Here is an 18,253-nt window from a genome sequence, read left to right on the forward strand (position 1 = left end):
CACTATATTCATAATCATATTAATCATTATTTAATCTAATTTTGATATTAAAAACATAGTATATTTGATACTCATTAGTAAACCTACAAATATTTTTGGAAAATAAAAATAAATTACAATGCATTTTTGTTAAAAATGCAAACAACTTTGAGATAATAAGACAATACAGTTCATAAGTAAATAATAAATGAAAACTATCGTTATAGATATAACTGCTAATAAACTATGGAAATTATAAAGTATTATAAGGTTTGAAAATAAAATTAAGAAGTCACATACCATTTGAGATTCTAACAGTGAAACTTTTTTGTTTGGGTTAAACGTTGTTGCTGAATTAGTCAATAGTGTCGAATATGTGTTGTTTCTACACAAATGAGAATTGGTGAGTTTAATTGAACATAAAAATTTAAAAATTTAATAATAGGAATAAATTTGTACTACAAATAGATCTTGTATAGAGGTATAAGATTGAATGTTTGTAACAGTCTTCCTCGTTTTCTCTGTTGAGTTGAAGCACCCTCACATTTACTTCAAAGTTTATTTTTCTGTAACCCTACACATATTATTACAAATTTAAAATAAAATAGTATATATTTGTTTTTAATTGCTAGTAAGTTTGATGTATAAAATAATATTTTAATTGAAGAAGTAAAATTTAATAATCTTAACTTGTAAATTAGCTACAGGAACAAATGACATGTCTGGTCTTGCTCTTTTCGTCTATGGAGTAGTACAATCATTGCACAGAGTTAGATTTTGATTTTCTTTTAATACTATCAATGATATCAACAAATATGAGCAATTGCATAGTAATGCATATGAAAGATATTTAAATATGAATTGTACATTATAAATTTATACTGCAAGAATCATTTGATGAGTTAACACATGTAACATATAGTTATTTTAATTTGGTTATGAATTGTAAATTTTGGAAACGAAAATTAATATTTTAACTATATAATTCTTTCAAAGATTTACTTGATAGAAACAACCATAAAAATTGTAAACCTTTTTAATTTATTATTATAGCTGAAATTGGTATTTGACATTATACGTATCTGAAATAATTGTTTAAAGAAAAATAATATTTTATGAGTAGTGAGGCATATGAATTTTATTTTTTTTGTAAATGAGGCATATGAATTTTTCCTTATAGAGTATAAAATTTAAATGAAATAGTTTCATTGAAGGAAAGAACAATTGTTGCAAAATTGTTGAGTGGAATGTTGTTTGCAAAAGACCATAATTATTTGCACTGTGCGAGTTTCTCAATTGTCGTTTCCTACACAGCTGAAGCTTTCTTTCAAATCTCGTTTGTTTTGAACCAGAAGTCGAAGATGCAATTTGAATTTTGGAGGAAGTTGCAATTCAGATGATAGAAAGGAAGATGGGAGGGATATTGTATGTGAGATATATTGAGGAGTGAGAATAAGCAGATGAGACACAGGATAATGAAAGACACGTTATGTCTTCCTCAAGGTAATTATTGGTAATGAGTAATTTTCGGCTAGGGTTTTGGATTGAGCAAAATAAGAAAAATATATTATTTAAATAAGGAAGAAATAAAATTAAATATGATAACTAATCAACCCCTTGATTAGCGCCTCATCATTTCCCAATCGTATAGGGTAATTGAAAAAATCCAATCAATCCAATTGGCTGGTTTTCCTAATTTTAACCAATCAATCTAATTAATTGGTTTCTTTAATTTGAGCCAATCAATCTAATTATTTGGTTTTCTTAATTTTCTCCATTGTCATCAAATCTAATTTCATGACTATATTTAAATTCAAATTTCAAATTTAAAAGTCAAAATTATAATTCAAATTAATTTGATTAATTTGTAAGTGACCCACATAAATTTTTTTAGAGTAAATATCCAAATTGGTCCCTGACAAAAAACTCGGTACCCATTTTAGTCCCTAACAAAAATAAATTAGTTGGATAGTCCCCAACAAAGACAAATAGATCCCATGTTGATCCTTCTGTTAATCCCAAACACACGACGTCATTGACGAAGCTGATGTGTCACGTTAATGGGCACAGTCATTGCCACGTTGAAGGTGGAACGACGTCGTCTGAAGCTCCATAATCCACGTTGCTCATAATCCTTTGAAGAAACCCAATTGAACGTTAAGTTGTCATTCCCTCTCAATTTCTTCAAAGGAACGTCATCGTATGGTTTAGGGTTCTTCTTAAACCAGAGAGAAGGGGATTAAATAGAAGATTGAACGTTTGAATTTGGGGATTACTGATTTAGCGTTTATCCTCAATTTGGTATTTTATTTGAAACTTAGTGTTTAGGAGATGAATATTTCTTCTAGGAGGGGGAGCTCAAGCCCTTGTAGTTCATTTGGGTCCATAAGTAAAAGAATGAGAGCTGTTCCATTGTGTAAATGTGGGAGGCACAATGTTGTTTACACCTCCAAAACAATTAGAAATCCAAATAGAGCATTTTTCGGGTGCCCCAATTTCAAGAAGAGGTATTTTTTTACATGCGTTAACTGTCTAATTTGAATGTTATTAACAGTTTGGTTTAATTTAGTGTTAGAAAAAGAAGCCACACTGCAACTTTTTTTACATGGGTGGATGATGCTACATCTGATACCATGGAGCTGGAAGACTGGAGAATTAATAAGCTGGAGTTGAATGTAGCTGAAATGGAATTCAAGTTGAACTTTGTGGACATGAAGCTCAATGATGAATTGCAGCTGGAGGTGAATGACCACAAAAAGAAGATTAATGAGCACCATATAAAGATTGAGGAACTATCAATGAAGATGCAAGCAGAGTTTGAAAGGGTGGAGAAGGAAATTAAGCATGTGTGTAGGTGTGCTAGGGTATTTGCTGGATCTATTGTTGTGTTTGTAATATGTATATGTCTTGCAAGTAGGCTGGAGTGAAATATATCATGTGGTTCTGTTTCTATTTGCAGGTGTATCTACCATTACATGTTGTAACATTTTTGGAATGTAAAGATTTGTAATGGAAGGAGCAGTGTTGAAATTTAATGAATTGTTGTTCATGAAATGTATATAGCATGGCTTATGTATTTGAAGTTATGTTTATTGGCACAAAGTGTTGTATAAACTTGATGCAGATAAAAAAGGTTGCTAGTCTGTTTATAGCAAATGTACATTCTTGTTAGTCATGACTGATATCAGCATGAACAAGAGGAAATGTCATTGCTGGTCTGTTAATAGCAAACATACATTGTTGTTAACAGAAATATAGCAGGGACTGAAAAGGACCCCGATAATTTTGTTAGGGACCATAATGGACCTATGAATTATAAAACAAGAACTAAAAATATCCTCGATAGAAAATGTTGAGGGCTTATAAGGCCACTTAATTGCAGATGGTTTACAAGTGCAGTGAAGCTACATTGAATACATTAATGATCCAGAACATTAATGGACTCAGCAAACAGAACAAAACAAACATAACAAACAGGGAACTTATGATGGACATTCCCAAACAGAACAAAAAATACCATTTCATCAGCAGAAACCGTTGTTGACAGAAACATAACTTATTTTTTTACATTGAAGCTACAGTGAAGCTACACTGTAAAAATAGGGAACTGATAATGGACACAAAAAACAGAACAAAAAATACCATTGTTGACAAAAACCACAAAGTGTATCAGCAGACAGTAGGTGTGGACCAAAATTTAAAAATTGCAGCATTGAATACATTAATGACACAAAACACAAATAGTAAGCAAACATTTTGCATTCATTTCATCACATCCTAGTTACAATTACTAACCAAGGCCAACATGCCACAGTCATACAAAAAAATTCCACTGACATATTTCCATGAAGGCCAATACATATGTGTTCCAAAAAAACCATAATGTTCCTACTAACTATGGCTATAACTAGAGTCATAGTCTTGGGGTAATGACCAGTCTAACTGGTTTTTGTTTTGCAGGCCTTTTTTTTTTCCCACCAATGGTACAGTCTGTTCATCCTCATGGTCCTTCACAAACCCTATGTGAACCCTTGTTACGATGGATTGATTTATGGTTTTTCGTTTATATAATTATCTCTATCTTTACCTTGTGCGTATTTTATATCTTCTTTGTTAGACTTGATCAATCTAATAGTTGAGGATAGTTTGAGGGTTAGAACCCTAGATAGGAATATTGGGGTTTTCATCTTGAAAGTGGGTAAGATAACAATTACTATGCATGCTAGGTTTATATGTATATTTAATTACAGATGCTTAAATTATTGAGTTCATTGCTTAATTCTCATGAGGGGTTACTAAGGGATTAGGATTCCAATTGAGGTTAAAGGGTTAAATTGCCAAGGGATTGAGATTTAACTAATTAATTCTAGATAATAATTTATCTGAGTAATTATATAATTGAATATTGTAAATCAATCCAAAGTAAGAAGTGGGGATCATAAGGTGAGTGCGCTCTAGCTACAATGTTTTTCTCACATTTACAAAAATCAATTCTCATTTTTATTGTTCTTTTTCTCATAATTAAAAATTTAAAAACAAGTCTTTATTTTAAGTTCTCAATTTTACACAAACCTACAATATTTGTCAAAACCCTTTTGAACTCTTCCATTCTTGAAAGGAACGATTAATTGATATTCGACCCAATCCCTGTGGAGACGATACTTTACTTACTTTCTATATTACTTGTGCGATCGGTACACTTGTCGGTGAGCATCATGACCCTAACTACAATAAAAATACTAGCCAAGCATAATCATGGCTTAAAATAATCCAATATTCAAAAGCATAAAATTTAAGGAGAAATGAGAAGAAGAACTTGATCCCAGGAATCCTCTCTGAGCACCGCCGTTGTCTCTCTTCAGAAGAATGGGTCTGAATCTCTAATTCTTTCATAAGGATCCTATTTATAAGCCTCTTTTATTTCTTCCAAAAATACCCCCAGGACAACACGGTATTATTTTCTCGCAACCCGGCGCCAGTTGGCGCCGGTGTGGCGCAAGTTAGCACCGCGCTTCTGCCAGAATAAAAAAATCCGGACAACTTTCTTGTAAATTGGCGCCACCTAGCATGGAATTGGCGCCATCTTGCGCCATGAATTTGGAAGCTTTCATTTTGGCGCTAGTTGGCATGGTTTTGGCGCTAAGTGGCGCCATGCCACTGCCACTTGATTTTTTCATGAATTTGGCGCCACTGGGCGCCACTCAGAAACCTCCGCTGCAAAGTTCGCAATCTGGCGCGGGTCTGCGTCAGTGTGGCGCTGGTCCGCGTCATATTTCTGTCCATTGTACTGTGACACATCAGTGCGGAGTCGCGTCTACAGGCTTTTTATAATTTGTAATTTTCACTCCTTTTTCCTGTAAAAACACAACTAATAGGTGAGAAATATTATTGAAAAGAAAGAATCAATATAGTTAGCAAATATATATTTAAGTTTCTCTTTTATGACTCAATTCTTATCAATTTTAACACAGAAAACTACACTTTCCAGAGGCACATCAGTCCTCAACACCTGGGGGCCTTGTATGCCTCATTCTCTGCACTATCATATGAATCTAAATCTGAGGAAGCAACCTCATCATCTACATTGTCATGTTTGGATGAATTACCACCATCCGCTACACTTTCTTGCTCATGATTCACCCCATCACCATGTGAAATCTTCTGATCCGAATTGACCCCATGATCATGTGAAATCTCATGATCCGAATTCATCCCATCATCATCCTATGCATGGTCCTCATTATATGTGGAATTAACCACATTATTCTTTGTACTGTTGTCTCAGGTGAACCAAACTCAAGAATTGAAATGCAGTCTTCAAAATACACATGTATCTCATTGCCATTACCTAAAGCAGCATCACACATGGCACATACATTCGAATCAGTACTAAGTGGTCTGAGGCCTTGTTCCAAATTAGGTTCACCAGGCTTTAGCCACATCATCTTTTTGCATTTTTCATACCCAAATTGCTTAAACAGAGTGTCAAGGTCACGCAAATTGCAGTAATCAATATCTATCTCAGGCAGTGAGTCCACTCTCCCATTTATATAGGTCATCACTCCATCTTCATCTCTTATTAAAATACCACCATAATGATAAATAATCATTATATATTCAGACATTTGTACAAACAAAAAAAGGTAGCTTTCATTAATCCAACGACGACTTCAAAAACAGGGTACTTACTCATAAAACAAAGGCAAGACATATGGACCACTGAAACAATACAAACCAATAAAGAAATAGACAAATGGAACATGCGATTGTTTTCAATAATTTCCATGCGGTTTTTAATTGTTAATGGGTCAACCATGGACCACTTTGCTCATACAGGGACCACACCACCCGGTAGGCATTTCTTTACTCTAAACCCTAAAGTGAAACATGAACCACATTATCCACTGACCATGCAGAAAAAAATACGCATTAAACAACAAAAACTCCATGGGGACCGCAGGCAACAAATAGCAACTACGATAAAAAATTGTTCCAAAATACTTCCAGTCTCTTACCTTTTTTGTACGGAACGTTGAGCCTCGCACCAAACCAAGGGTATTTCTTCCTCCACTTCCCTTTGATTGTTGAACCACTTTGGAATCGAAACGCAGGGAAATGTTTGCAAAACAGTCTTCTTCCTTCTCAACAATGGAGTGTCAAACTTTCAAGAGAGGGAAATGGTAAAGTTAACCACGGTTAGGTGAGAGGTAGTTTTGGGTTTCTCCAAAGGATTATGAGCAACGTGGATTATGGGGCTTCAGACGATGTCGTTCCACCTCCTACGTGGCAGTGACTATGCCCATTAACGTGACACATCAGCACCATCAATGACGCCGTGTGTTTGGGATTAACAGAAGGATCAACGTGAGACCTATTTGTCTTTGTTGGGGACTATCCAACTAATTTATTTTTGTTAGGGACTAAAATGGATATCGAGTTTTTTTGTCAGGGACCAATTTAGGTATTTACTTATTTAAAAAAAAAAACTTGTTTAGGATGAAAATTTTACTTTTATTGAAAAGAATCCAAATCATTGTAATAATTATACGTGGCAAAACTTTTGAATTATAATATACTATAGATTGATTGATTTATTTTTCGATTATTATAATTTCTATTATTTTTCCTTGTTAGATTTATGCTTTTTTTGGGGTAGATTTATGCTTCATTCATATGGATATTGATTTTTTTTAAATGTATGGTTTACTTGATTTGTTTTGTAATTATTAAAATTAAATACTAATTAATTTTAATTATAAATAATAAAAATTTGTGAATAGTTTTATTTAGAGTAAATCTTTTTTGGGTCCATAACAAAAAATATGATTTCCACTTTAGTCCTTTACAAAAAAAATTTAGTCCTGGGCCCCCTACAAATTGGACCTATTTAATTAAAATTGTAATCCCTTACAAATTCAAAAAAGACATACATTAGTCCCTCAAAAGGACTCCACTTTGAATTTAATAGGGACCAGGTGACTAATTTTTTTATAAGGGATTAAAATGAGGACCATATTTTTTGTTAGGGACGCAAAAGAGACTTTACTCTTTTATTTATAAGTATTAAAAAATTGTTTGAATTTACATCATATTTTAAATTTTTTCTTTTAATTAAGAATTTTGTTTAGAATTAATTTATTCTTTATTATTTTATTTATTAGTAATATATTTGAAATATTATATAATAAAAATATTTTTACTATTTAAAGGGTTAAATGATAAAATGGAAAATATACTAGATAAAAAAGAATGAATGACTTCTAGAGAGCTCTGCTAGGGTTTCTGTGCGATTTAATGGAGACGACGGAGAAGGCTGAAATCTCACCGGAGGAATTTGACAACCTCCACCAAAGCAAGAAAAAATATAAGGGAGACGATGCTGAATTCAGTCACGACCAAGCGATGGTGCCGAGGGAAGATGAGTGGATAAGAGAGGGCATATCCTTCAAAGAAATGTTAATGAGACACAATGGAGAATGGTGGAGTGATGAGGAGGATATATTATTGGAAAACGGCACTGTGGAGGAGGAAAAAGAGGAGAATGGCAGTAAGGAAAAGCAACCGGAGGTAACATGGGAAATAGATGGAGATGGTCGGACTAATTTCAAGCTTCCAGCTGACTTCAAGAAGAAGGCATGGCGACCATGGAAGAAAGCAATCTATGTCAAGCTATTAGGTAAGAAACTGTCTTTGACTTTCATGAAAAAAAGATTGGAAAACATGTGGGCACGGGAGGGCCAAGTTTTTATCACTGATGTGGAAAATAGATATCTCCTAGTTCGTTTCTCATGTCAAAAGGATCTGGATCATGCTTTAACGGCTGGACCTTGGGTAATCTCAGATCATTATCTTGCGATTCGATCTCGGGAGCCAGATTTTAACCCTTTCCAAGCAACAATAGCTTGAATTACAGCCTGGGTGAGGCTTCCGGAGTTCCCAATTGAGTATACAAATACATAATTGATTAAGGGGATTGGTAATTGGTTGGGTAAATTTATCAAAGTGGATGCTGCAACCACTTCCTTGGCTAGGGGTAGATTTGCTCGCATATGTGTTGAATTAGATCTTACCAAGCCACTGAATGCTGAGTACAAACTTGAGGGAAGACTGAAGCATGTGGAATATGAGGGATTACATTTGGTGTGCTATTCTTGCGGCCAATATGGGCATAGGTTAGAGATGTGCTCCAAAAAATGTCCCACTGAAAACGCTGAACCATCTCAAGACCAAAATAGGAAGGAACAAGGAGGAGGAGTGGATACAACTATGAGTCAAAGCTGCTCAAGTGGAGATTTAGCAAAGGAAAATACTTATGGCCCTTGGATGTTAGTTAATAGGCAGAAGAGATTTAACCGGATTAATGATTTTGCCCAAAAAGGGAAGAAGGAGAACCATAATGGCCAACCCACAAGAAGACAATCATCCAGATTTAATGCTCTTGCATATGAATCTAATGATGCAGAGGATGGAAAAGAGGAGAATTTGAATGTGGAAATTAATGAGGAAGAAAGCATTGCAGAGCATAATTCAAAAAATAGACAGGGGAGAAAAAAGGAGATAAAAATGCAATTCAAGTAATTGAAACCAGCACCAACTATAAGTTGGTAGGTGGAGTTAATGAGGATCATAATGTCGAGAAGAACTTGAATTCCAGAATAGAAGCAGAAGTTAGAAAAGAAAGCCAGCTACAAAAAATATAAAACCTGCCAATTCGAGGCAAGTTGAGAATGGTATGAGTCAAAAGAGCATTCAAACAGCAAAGGAAGAATCCCAAACCAGAGAGATCCCTTCAATCCAAATTCTATCGAGGAAAAATATTCTTCCTACCAACTTAAACCAGAGTAATACTTCTCAGATTATGGACACTCAGCATGCACCAAGGCCACTAGATCAGACTAGAGATGAAATGGAGCAAGATAATCCTAGTACAGAAGTGCAGAATCGAGAAGATTTGGGTGGAAAAGCTTCGCCAATGGAATTGGAGATACAGGTACTCCATAACCCTGTAAACAATGATTGATTTTTATGTCTTTTCTTTTCTGGAATGTGAGAGGGGCTGCTGGTAAAGAGTTTGGGCGTGTATTAAAAAACACAGTTAGGAGTAATCAGATTTGCATGATAGTTCTCTTAGAAACTAAAGTTAACGGTGCTTCTGGTTCAAAAATCATGAAAAATTGTGGTTTTAATATTTGTTTTGTGGAAGAAGCTCAGGGGTTCTCTGGTGGAATTTGGATTATGTGGGATTCCAATAAGATTAATGTGGAGCCTATTTCCCAATCTGATCAAATGATTCACTCAAAAATTACTCTTAAAAGTGGTGACAGCTTTCTTTGTACATCAATATATGCTAGTCCTAGGGAGGCAAGAAGATCTGGTTTGTGGGATGAGTTGAAGAGAATGGGTAGGAACATGATTAAGCCTTGGCTGGTTGGAGGGGATTTTAATGAAATTGTGGCTGCATCAGAAAAGAAAGAGGGATCTCCTCCAAATTATACAAAATTCCAGACCTTCAAAGAAACACTTGATGAGTGTCAATCAGAGGATTTGGGATTCACAGGATCTAAATTCACATGGCAAGGTCCAAAGTGGGCTCATTTGGACAGAGTTTACAAAAGACTGGATAAGATTGTAACCAATATTCACTGGAGACTCAAGTTTGATGATGCAAAAGTTATTCATCTTCCTCAGGTCCACTCCGATCACAATCCTTTGCTTTTAAACCTGTTTGCCAGAAAAGAAGCCAATTGTAAAAAACCTTTTCGATTTCAAGCAGCTTGGCATCATCATCATGCTTTTCCTAGTTTTCTAAATGATAATTGGGATCAAGATTTTGACATTCCATATATGCTTCAAAGATTAGTACCTACTCTTCAAAAGTGGAATAAAAAGGGTGTTTGGTGATATTAATAGAAAGAAGGAGAGATTATTGAAAACCCAGGAAAATATTCAGCATCAAAGGACTGGGAATGACATTGATAGGCTGAAGAATATGGAGAGTCATTGTGAAGAAAGTCTAAAGAAAGTTTTGGAAGAAGAAGAGTTGTTGTGGTTTCAGAAGTCTAGGCAACAATGAATTGTTGATGGTAATAGAAAAACTAAATTCTATCACCTAAATACAATAATCCGTAGAAATGCCAATAGAGTTGTGAGACTCAAAGATGGTTTTAATAAATGGATTTCTGATCCATATGAGCTTAAAAATCATGCCTGTAATTTCTTCCAGAATCTGTACTCTGAAGATGTTTAACATAGAAGGTGGCTTTCTTCCCATAATTTATGGCCTTCTTTATCTGATGAGGAAAAGATCATGCTTAGTAAAAATCCAACAGAAGATGAAATTAAAAGAGCCCTGTTTAATATGGGTTCTTACAAAGCTCCAGGAGTGGATGGTTTTCCAGCTGCTTTTTTCCAAGTTAACTGGGTTAAGATGAAGACTCAGTTAGTTCAGCTTATTCATAGTTTATAGGAAAATCCGGACTTAGTGGCCACTATTAATTCCACTTTGCTTGTTCTTATTCCTAAGGAAAATAATCCATCCTATATGGCTCAATTTCGGCCAATATCTTTGTGTCCAGTGATTTATAAAGTCTTGAGCAAGATTGTGGTGCAAAGGATGTTTGGTATAATGGATAAAATCATATCCCCTGTCCAGGCTAGCGTTGTTCCGGGTAGACATATACAAGATAATATAATTATAGTGCAGGAGTTGATTCATTCTATGCATAGAATGAGAGGAAGGAAGACTTTCATGGCTATCAAGGTGGATCTAGAAAAAGCTTATGACAGATTGAATTGGGATTTTATTAAAAAAATTCTTCAGGAGGTGCAGCTCCCAGCTAATTTAGTTAGTATTATTATGGCTGCAATTTCTACTGCTAGTTTCAATGTCCTCTGGAATAGAGGGATGTCAAAGGAATTTCAACCTTCAAGAGGAGTCCGACAAGGTGATCCTCTCTCTCCTTATGTTTTTGTTATTGCAATGGAAAAACTCAGCCATACTATCAACACTGTTGTTCAAGGTAACCTTTGGAAACCAATTCATGCTGGAAAAGGTGGACCTGCTATATCCCATTTGTTGTTTGCTGATGACTTAATGCTTTTTGCTGAAGCCTCTATGGATCAAATCCAAATTATTCTCAAGTGTCTGCAGCTGTTTGGTGATATCTCAGGAGAAAGAGTGAATCAACAGAAGACTAGTATTTTCTTCTCCAAGAATACTCCAGATAATGTAGCTGATGAGATCACCAATGCTTGTGGGTTTAAGAGGGTGCGTAATGTAGGGAGACATCTGGGGGTATGGATGAAGCATGACAGAGTGTCTAAGGATGCATATGCTAATATTGTTGAAAAGGTGCAAAACAAGTTGAATGGCTGGCAATCAAAATGCCTATCACAAGCTGGTAGGATCACCCTTGCTCAGTCTGTTCTATCAGCTATTCCCTTTTATCAAATGTAATGTGATAAAATCCCTAGATCAATCTGTCATGAAATTGAAAAGTTGCAGAGAGGTTTCATCTGGGGAGACACAGAGGACAAAAAAAAGATGCACCTTGTGAGCTGGGAGACTATTACAAAACCGAAATCAGAAGGAGGTTTGAGTTTGAAAAAGTTAATATCCATGAATGATGCTTTTGTAGGGAAGCTTGCTTGGGATATATTTGATCATCCAGATTAATTCTGGGTTCATTTTATAAAATCTAAATATAGTGGTCCGAATAGAGGAAGTTCTTTATTTAGCTGCAAAAATGGTGATTCTAGATTATGGAAATACATATGTTCAATCTGGAAAAAATTAGAAAACCATCTCAACTGGGAGATTGGAAATGGAACATAGATTTCTTTTTGGAAGGATAAATGGATACATGATGGAAATAGGCTTCTGGACATGACTATAGCTCCAATTCCATGGGAAGAAAGCAATAAAAAGCTTATTGAATATGTTGATGATCAGGGTAATTGGGATATTCAGTCTCTTGCTCGTTGGCTGCCTTCTGATGTTGTGTTATCAATTAGAAGCATTTTACCTCCAAATGAGCAGGATGTAGATGATTTTATGCGTTGGAATTTAAATAACTCTGATCAAATTTCAGTAAAAAACATTTATCAAACCCTTGCAGGTACCGATTCTGATACTCATGGTAATTCAGAGATTTGGAAAATGGTTTGGAGATGGAAAGGTCCTCAAGTTGTTCGATTATTCTTGTGGAAAGTCTTCCATGACAGATTGCCAACTAAAGCTAGATTGAGTTCATTTGATTTAGGCCAAGCTTATTGTCCAGTTTGTTTAGTAGAAGCTGAAACCTCTCTGCATTTACTTAGGGACTGTGTGAAAATGAAAATGCTTTGGACTGAATTAATTCCTCTCAGGTTTGGTAATTATTTTTTTACCGATGATCTTCATGTTCACAAAAAAAAAAAAAAAAAAAAGAGTGAAGGAAAAGTTTGTTATAAAACAGGCGGTGTGTTTGGGGGCACTGTGTTTGGAGATTTTGGGCTTTCTTATAACACGTGGAAAGCAATACAAGGTGGTAATTGACAATCAGTATCGCAATGCATGAAGCCCAATGTGAATGCGTCTGTTAAGTAGAATCCACGCAGTAAATAAAACAAAATTTCTTAAAATAAAATAAAAATAGAAAAATAACGCCCTGTTTGTTTGTCTGCAGAGAGAGAGAGAGAGAGAGAGGGCAACACCACCACCACACATGGGTAAGATAGTGGAGAAGAAGAAGAAGAAAGGACGACCCTCTCTTTTGGATCTCCGAAAACGAACTCTGAAGGAGCAACAACAACAACAACAACTCAAGCGAAACCATAACTCTGATTCGAATTACAGGACCACCCCTAAACATGTCCGGCGATCTACCCGCCGGAACCCCAATACAGACTTGGCCGGGGATGAGGATGAGGAATTATCGAGTGGGACGCAGCGTCAGAAGAAGCTCAAACTCGTTCTCAAATTACCCTCACACTCCTCCAATTCATGTGGGTCGGAGGATGATCTCGTTGTCTCCAATTGCATGAAGCGCAAGATCAATCCCATACCCCATGGATCCGGGCCCGTCCATACGGTATTTAATTTTCGAGAATTCAAATTGCCAAATGCCAATTCCTTTTTTTGACTTATTGCTTTTCCAAATACCTTGAATTTCGGGTGTCTAAATTTTCAGTTTGAACAGGTCTTACACCCTACACTACAGTATCAACTTTTTTTTTTTTTTTTTATTCTTTATAAAGCATTTAATCTATCTTTACTTAAAAGGAAAATCATAATGACTTGACTTTCATATCTCATAAAAAGCTTCTATTTGTCTCTCTCTCTCCTTTTTATTTTTTATTTTTTATTTTTAATAGTTGTTTCTCAGTTTCGAAGTCTAACTGTATTTATTTCCCTTTTGGACACTTGGAAATATGCCTGTTCCCTTTGCTTTTTTAACAGATACTTTGCTGGTTTGTTTCTCACCGCGGGAAAGGCGCAAACATGTTTTTTCATGACTTTTTTTTTTTCTTTTGTTCTTGCAGTGTCAGAATTCTACTTCTGGTATAGACCTAGCCAAAACCCCTCAAGGTTTGTTGACCTTATAACTACTAGACACGATTTATCTTTCATTTTTTTTTTAATAATAAAAATAATTTGAAAGCTTCTTGAGTGTTATCTGATCGTGCAGCGACCCAGTTAGATTCTGGACTCTCAACATCTTTACCTGATAAAACGCTGTTACTTTTTATTCTGGACAGGCTTCAAAAGTATGTCTTCCCTCTTGCACTGTACCTAGTTTGTATTTGTACGTTTTGATGCAGTATCTCAATTCCATTTCACTGAATGTTTTAATATAAATCAGGAAGGACACTTATGGTGTGTTTTCCGAGCCAGTCGACCCAAATGAGGTTAATCTTAAGAAATATTTGTGATAATAACTTATAGCTCTCGTGCAATTCTCTTTTATTTTAACGTGGTAATCACTGCTCGCAGCTTCCAGATTACCATGAAGTTATAGAGTTTCCAATGGACTTTGGCACTGTAAGGAAGAAGCTAGATGATGGAGATTATGCCAACTTGGAACAATTTGAGGTTAGTATTTAACTTAAGTTTGAGCTTATGTTGAATAGTTTGGCCCAAGCAGCTTTTACATTTGCTTTCCTCGTTGTGTCACTTGTGTGTTAATTTGTCTCCAACTGCTATGCATAAGGAGGCCAGTTGTAACCGGGAAGTTAGGTAAATGAAAAAAATAAAGTCTCTTTAAACTATTTTGTTGTTGAAATTGATTCCAGTTAGTTTTAGTTTATTGTTTAATTAATGCTTTTTGTGGCTAAACACTCTTTAAATTAAATTCCAACGCCTTACGAAGGATTTGCTTAAAGTTATTAGTTGCACCAGCTATTCAATAGTTCACATCAAGTGTGGATTATTTAGGGTGTCGTTCACATGGTGAAACATATTAAAACATGGAATTTCTTTTATCTGTTCAGTACAATTCAGAATTTTACTTGTAGTTGTATTAATAACAATTACAAAGGATTGAGTCTCTGTTTTATATCCAATAAATGAGATCTTAGAGGATAGCAACTGTTACGGATTCTGTTTTGAACTGCCAACTGAGGTGAATGGCTGAATACTCCCTAGTTGCTAGTCGCTACTGACCTCTCCCCCTTAAAGAACTATTTACGGTGATGAGTCAATTGACAATGGATATAAACTAAACTAGGTTGTCAGTAGCGGCCCGTAGCGCCGCTAAATTGCTACCTTAGCGGGTAGCGGCGGTCGGCCACTACAAACCGCGACGCTACGCGACATTGGCCGTAGCGGAAGGTAGCGGCGTAACGTAGCAGCAATACCTCTACCCGCTACCCCGCTACACTCCCATGTTGGAATTTGATGGAGAATCCGAAGATGATGATGATTTTCGTTATTAGTTCACTTCTTGTACTTGGCTATTTGACAATTTTATTGTTCAGTTGTGTTTAATTTTGGATCCTTCCTTTATGTTCCTTGTATTTGACATTGATTGTGGAATTATGTGTTTGATTTTGTGTGACTTCTTATGTTTGAGCATTAATACTAAAAGCGGTATTGCCTTGTTTCTTGACTGTTAGTATAATATATGTGGAATTAATACTTCACCGTAACGGTAATACCGCTACACCGTTATACCATTTTCGGGGTCGGCCGCTACTGGCCGCTAACTGCTATTGACAACTATGAAACTAAACTGTTATCTTTTGTCTGTATCCTTAAAAGGATAGTAAAATTATGACTATTTTGTAGAGATGCAAATCTAGGTTAATTGGTTTGTCTATCATGTTCTTTGTTAGGACGTAGAAGATTTGCACTGTCTGTCTGTTGCTTAACCATTTTCTTGCTTACTCTTTATTACTCTTGTGCAGAAAGATGTTTTCTTAATCTGTACAAATGCGATGCAGTATAATGCCCCGGATACCATATATTTCAGACAGGTAATTATATAATACGAACCCGTGCATTTACTAGAATTGAGCAATTCTCTTCATGTTTTCTAAAACTGATAAACTGATGCCAGGCACGATCAATTCAAGAACTGGCAAAAAAGAATTTTGAAAATCTTAGGCAAGATAGTGGCGATGATAATGAGCTAGAGCCAAGAGTAGTAAGAAGAGGCAGACCACCCAGCAAGAAACTGAAGAAACCACCGGTCAGGACTTTCGTGGATCGTGCTGGTGTAGAGTTTTCATCTGATGCCACTCTTGCCACTGGGGGAGAAAATGCCATGTGGTCCAATCACGATATGAGAAAAGGATCTCATGTTTTAAAGAAATCTGCTTCTGCCGATCTATCTGGAAGATCTCATGTCACTCGCAATAATGATTTTTGTAGTAGTTGGTTAGCAGAGAAGAATTCAGAGAAGATTGATGATTTTACAGGTTCATAACTAACTAACAACCCACATCGTCCTTCCCATTTATCAATCTATTTTTGTTCATCCTTTTTTCATGTAAATTTCTTGAGATAAGCAAGTCATTTTTACCTTCATCTTTTATTTTCTTACAGGACCAACTTTTAGGGGAAATATGATGAAATATGTGAAAAAACATATTGTACTTGATGAGAATAAACGAAGCACATATAAGTATTCTCATTCACCAGCTGATGCGCAAGAGCTATCGGTTTTGACTACTTTTGATGGAGAGAGGAAATTACTACTACCTGTATGTGTTTGACTTGCAGTTAATCTTTCAATTTATTTATCTGAAAAGCAGATGAAAATTATTTGCTGTCATGCATGTGTCCTTTATATTGGTGATCTGTCGTTATTAAGTTTCCCCATAAGTTTGTGCGAATAATTTTATCAGCTGAATGAATATGAGGTTTTACTATGCTCACTATGTTATAAAATCATGCCAATCAATTGCCTGATGCAAAGGTGGCAGAGTAAGTCATCGGCAGTTTCTGGTAACTTGCTGCTTTTGGCCAGAGTTACTTGCTTCTATCGGGTTGAAATTCAGATAGCCAAGAATGGCTTTGCTTGCGCTACTCCGTATTTTTTGTTAGACCTATTTTTAAATGGGTATCTGCATGGCTTTGGCTGATCTCTAGACTTGGCTTTTATTTGGTTAGGTTGGCCTTCATTCAGAGTTTGGTTATGCAAGAAGCTTGGCACAATTTGCTGCCAATGTGGGACCTTTTGCTTGGAAAATTGCATCTAAGAAGATAGAGAAATGCCTATCTCCTGTCATTAAATTTGGTCCTGGTTGGGTCGGAGAAAATGATGCGAAACAAAGCAATCCAGTGCCACGACCTTCACATGCACCAACTCTGTCATCACCGTTGCAACCCTTGTCTGGTCAAAGCTCCTCATCAGCTTCTGTGCCTGTCACATTTGATTTGAAGAATGACAAATCATCTGAAAAGCATGATGGAAACATTTTGTCGGAGAAGCATGCACCTTTAAATATCTTACCTCCAAATGGCCTTACAACCAAGCATAGTTCTCCATGTTTTATTCCCTCATCATCCTCTGTTGTTGCCAATAGATCTTCTGAACGTATAACGGGAAAAACGGAAGCTAAGGGGGTATTGAATTCTACTATGGGGTGTAATCTACAGGGTGCAATATCGCCTTTGAATGCATGTCAGGTGCATCGAAGCCCTGGGATTCAGCCTCGAATGAATGGGTATAAAAATGCAGCTCAGGTGGGGAAAAATATTGAAGAGACCCAACCTGCTGGGTTTAATCTTCATACTTGCTCAGTGATTGACACATCACCTAGATCTAATAATAACGTTTTCCATCCTGCTCCTGCAAACAGCTTAAAATCAGATGATGTTGAGCTCCCAGAACATTCAAGTGTAGGTTGTAGCGTTGCATTATCAAACTCAAGGAGCGAGTCCGTGCCTTGGCAGCCAAATCAGAAGTCTATTTCCGGACTAGCACCACAGCAGAAGTCAGGCTCAGTTCCTCCAGATCTCAATGTGAGATTTCAGGCTCCTGGATCTCCAAATTCGACCCCTGATTTGGTGTTGCAGTTGTGAAGTAAAAGATTTTCCTCCTCTATTGTTTATTTATTAATTTAACCATAGAACGGTAGGGACAGGGTTTGTATTCAATGCGCCTGGCAGAGAGTAATGCTAGGCCTCTTCTAATTTCTAAATTATGCAACTTTGTTGTAAAGGAGTAGGTCGTTTCCTGTACAGATTGATGTATCCTAATTTAATTTTCAAGTCAACACCCAACAGGTTTAATTGTTACATTGGGAAACCCAGTTTGCATCCAATACTTCCGCCCATAATGTACAACTC

The 18,253-nt window shown here is 36.0% G+C and overlaps 3 protein-coding genes across 3 annotated transcripts; all 3 read left to right on the top strand.

Moving 5' to 3' along the window:
- The first annotated feature begins 2,376 nt into the window (after window positions 1–2,376).
- Window positions 2,377–2,989, top strand: LOC133300214 (uncharacterized protein At4g04775-like). Its single transcript, XM_061499728.1, has 3 exons — window positions 2,377–2,486; window positions 2,549–2,843; window positions 2,939–2,989. Exons 1-3 carry the CDS (start codon window positions 2,377–2,379, stop codon window positions 2,987–2,989), a joined length of 456 nt encoding a protein of 151 aa, XP_061355712.1.
- A 4,784-nt stretch (window positions 2,990–7,773) lies between these two features.
- On the top strand, window positions 7,774–9,057 carry LOC133300215 (uncharacterized). Its single transcript, XM_061499729.1, has 2 exons — window positions 7,774–8,310; window positions 8,449–9,057. The coding sequence occupies exons 1-2, from the start codon at window positions 7,774–7,776 to the stop codon at window positions 9,055–9,057; spliced, it is 1,146 nt and encodes a 381-aa protein (XP_061355713.1).
- A 4,047-nt stretch (window positions 9,058–13,104) lies between these two features.
- LOC133300231 (uncharacterized) lies at window positions 13,105–18,202 on the top strand. Its single transcript, XM_061499754.1, has 9 exons — window positions 13,105–13,550; window positions 14,002–14,047; window positions 14,148–14,226; window positions 14,322–14,367; window positions 14,453–14,551; window positions 15,865–15,933; window positions 16,017–16,377; window positions 16,505–16,662; window positions 17,072–18,202. Exons 1-9 carry the CDS (start codon window positions 13,185–13,187, stop codon window positions 17,984–17,986), a joined length of 2,139 nt encoding a protein of 712 aa, XP_061355738.1. The 5' UTR covers window positions 13,105–13,184; the 3' UTR covers window positions 17,987–18,202.
- Window positions 18,203–18,253: the final 51 nt, after the last annotated feature.

This window comes from Gastrolobium bilobum, unplaced genomic scaffold (genome assembly GCF_033153095.1).
Source record: "Gastrolobium bilobum isolate Gb01-03AN ecotype WA unplaced genomic scaffold, APGP_CSIRO_Gbil_v1 utg6330, whole genome shotgun sequence".
NCBI lineage: Eukaryota > Viridiplantae > Streptophyta > Magnoliopsida > Fabales > Fabaceae > Gastrolobium > Gastrolobium bilobum.

Excerpts from the sequence above, each read along its gene's own strand:
- LOC133300214 (XM_061499728.1), top strand. The coding sequence starts at position 2,377 with ATGAGAGCTGTTCCATTGTGTAAATGTGGGAGGCACAATGTTGTTTAC. Across the intron at positions 2,487-2,548 it reads TGCCCCAATTTCAAGAAGAG|TGTTAGAAAAAGAAGCCACA; the intron begins GTATTTTTTTAC and ends GGTTTAATTTAG. Across the intron at positions 2,844-2,938 it reads ATGTGTGTAGGTGTGCTAGG|GTGTATCTACCATTACATGT; the intron begins GTATTTGCTGGA and ends TTCTATTTGCAG.
- LOC133300215 (XM_061499729.1), top strand. The coding sequence starts at position 7,774 with ATGGAGACGACGGAGAAGGCTGAAATCTCACCGGAGGAATTTGACAAC. Across the intron at positions 8,311-8,448 it reads CTTTAACGGCTGGACCTTGG|GGGATTGGTAATTGGTTGGG; the intron begins GTAATCTCAGAT and ends TAATTGATTAAG.
- LOC133300231 (XM_061499754.1), top strand. The coding sequence starts at position 13,185 with ATGGGTAAGATAGTGGAGAAGAAGAAGAAGAAAGGACGACCCTCTCTT. Across the intron at positions 13,551-14,001 it reads GATCCGGGCCCGTCCATACG|TGTCAGAATTCTACTTCTGG; the intron begins GTATTTAATTTT and ends TTGTTCTTGCAG. Across the intron at positions 16,378-16,504 it reads GAAGATTGATGATTTTACAG|GACCAACTTTTAGGGGAAAT; the intron begins GTTCATAACTAA and ends ATTTTCTTACAG.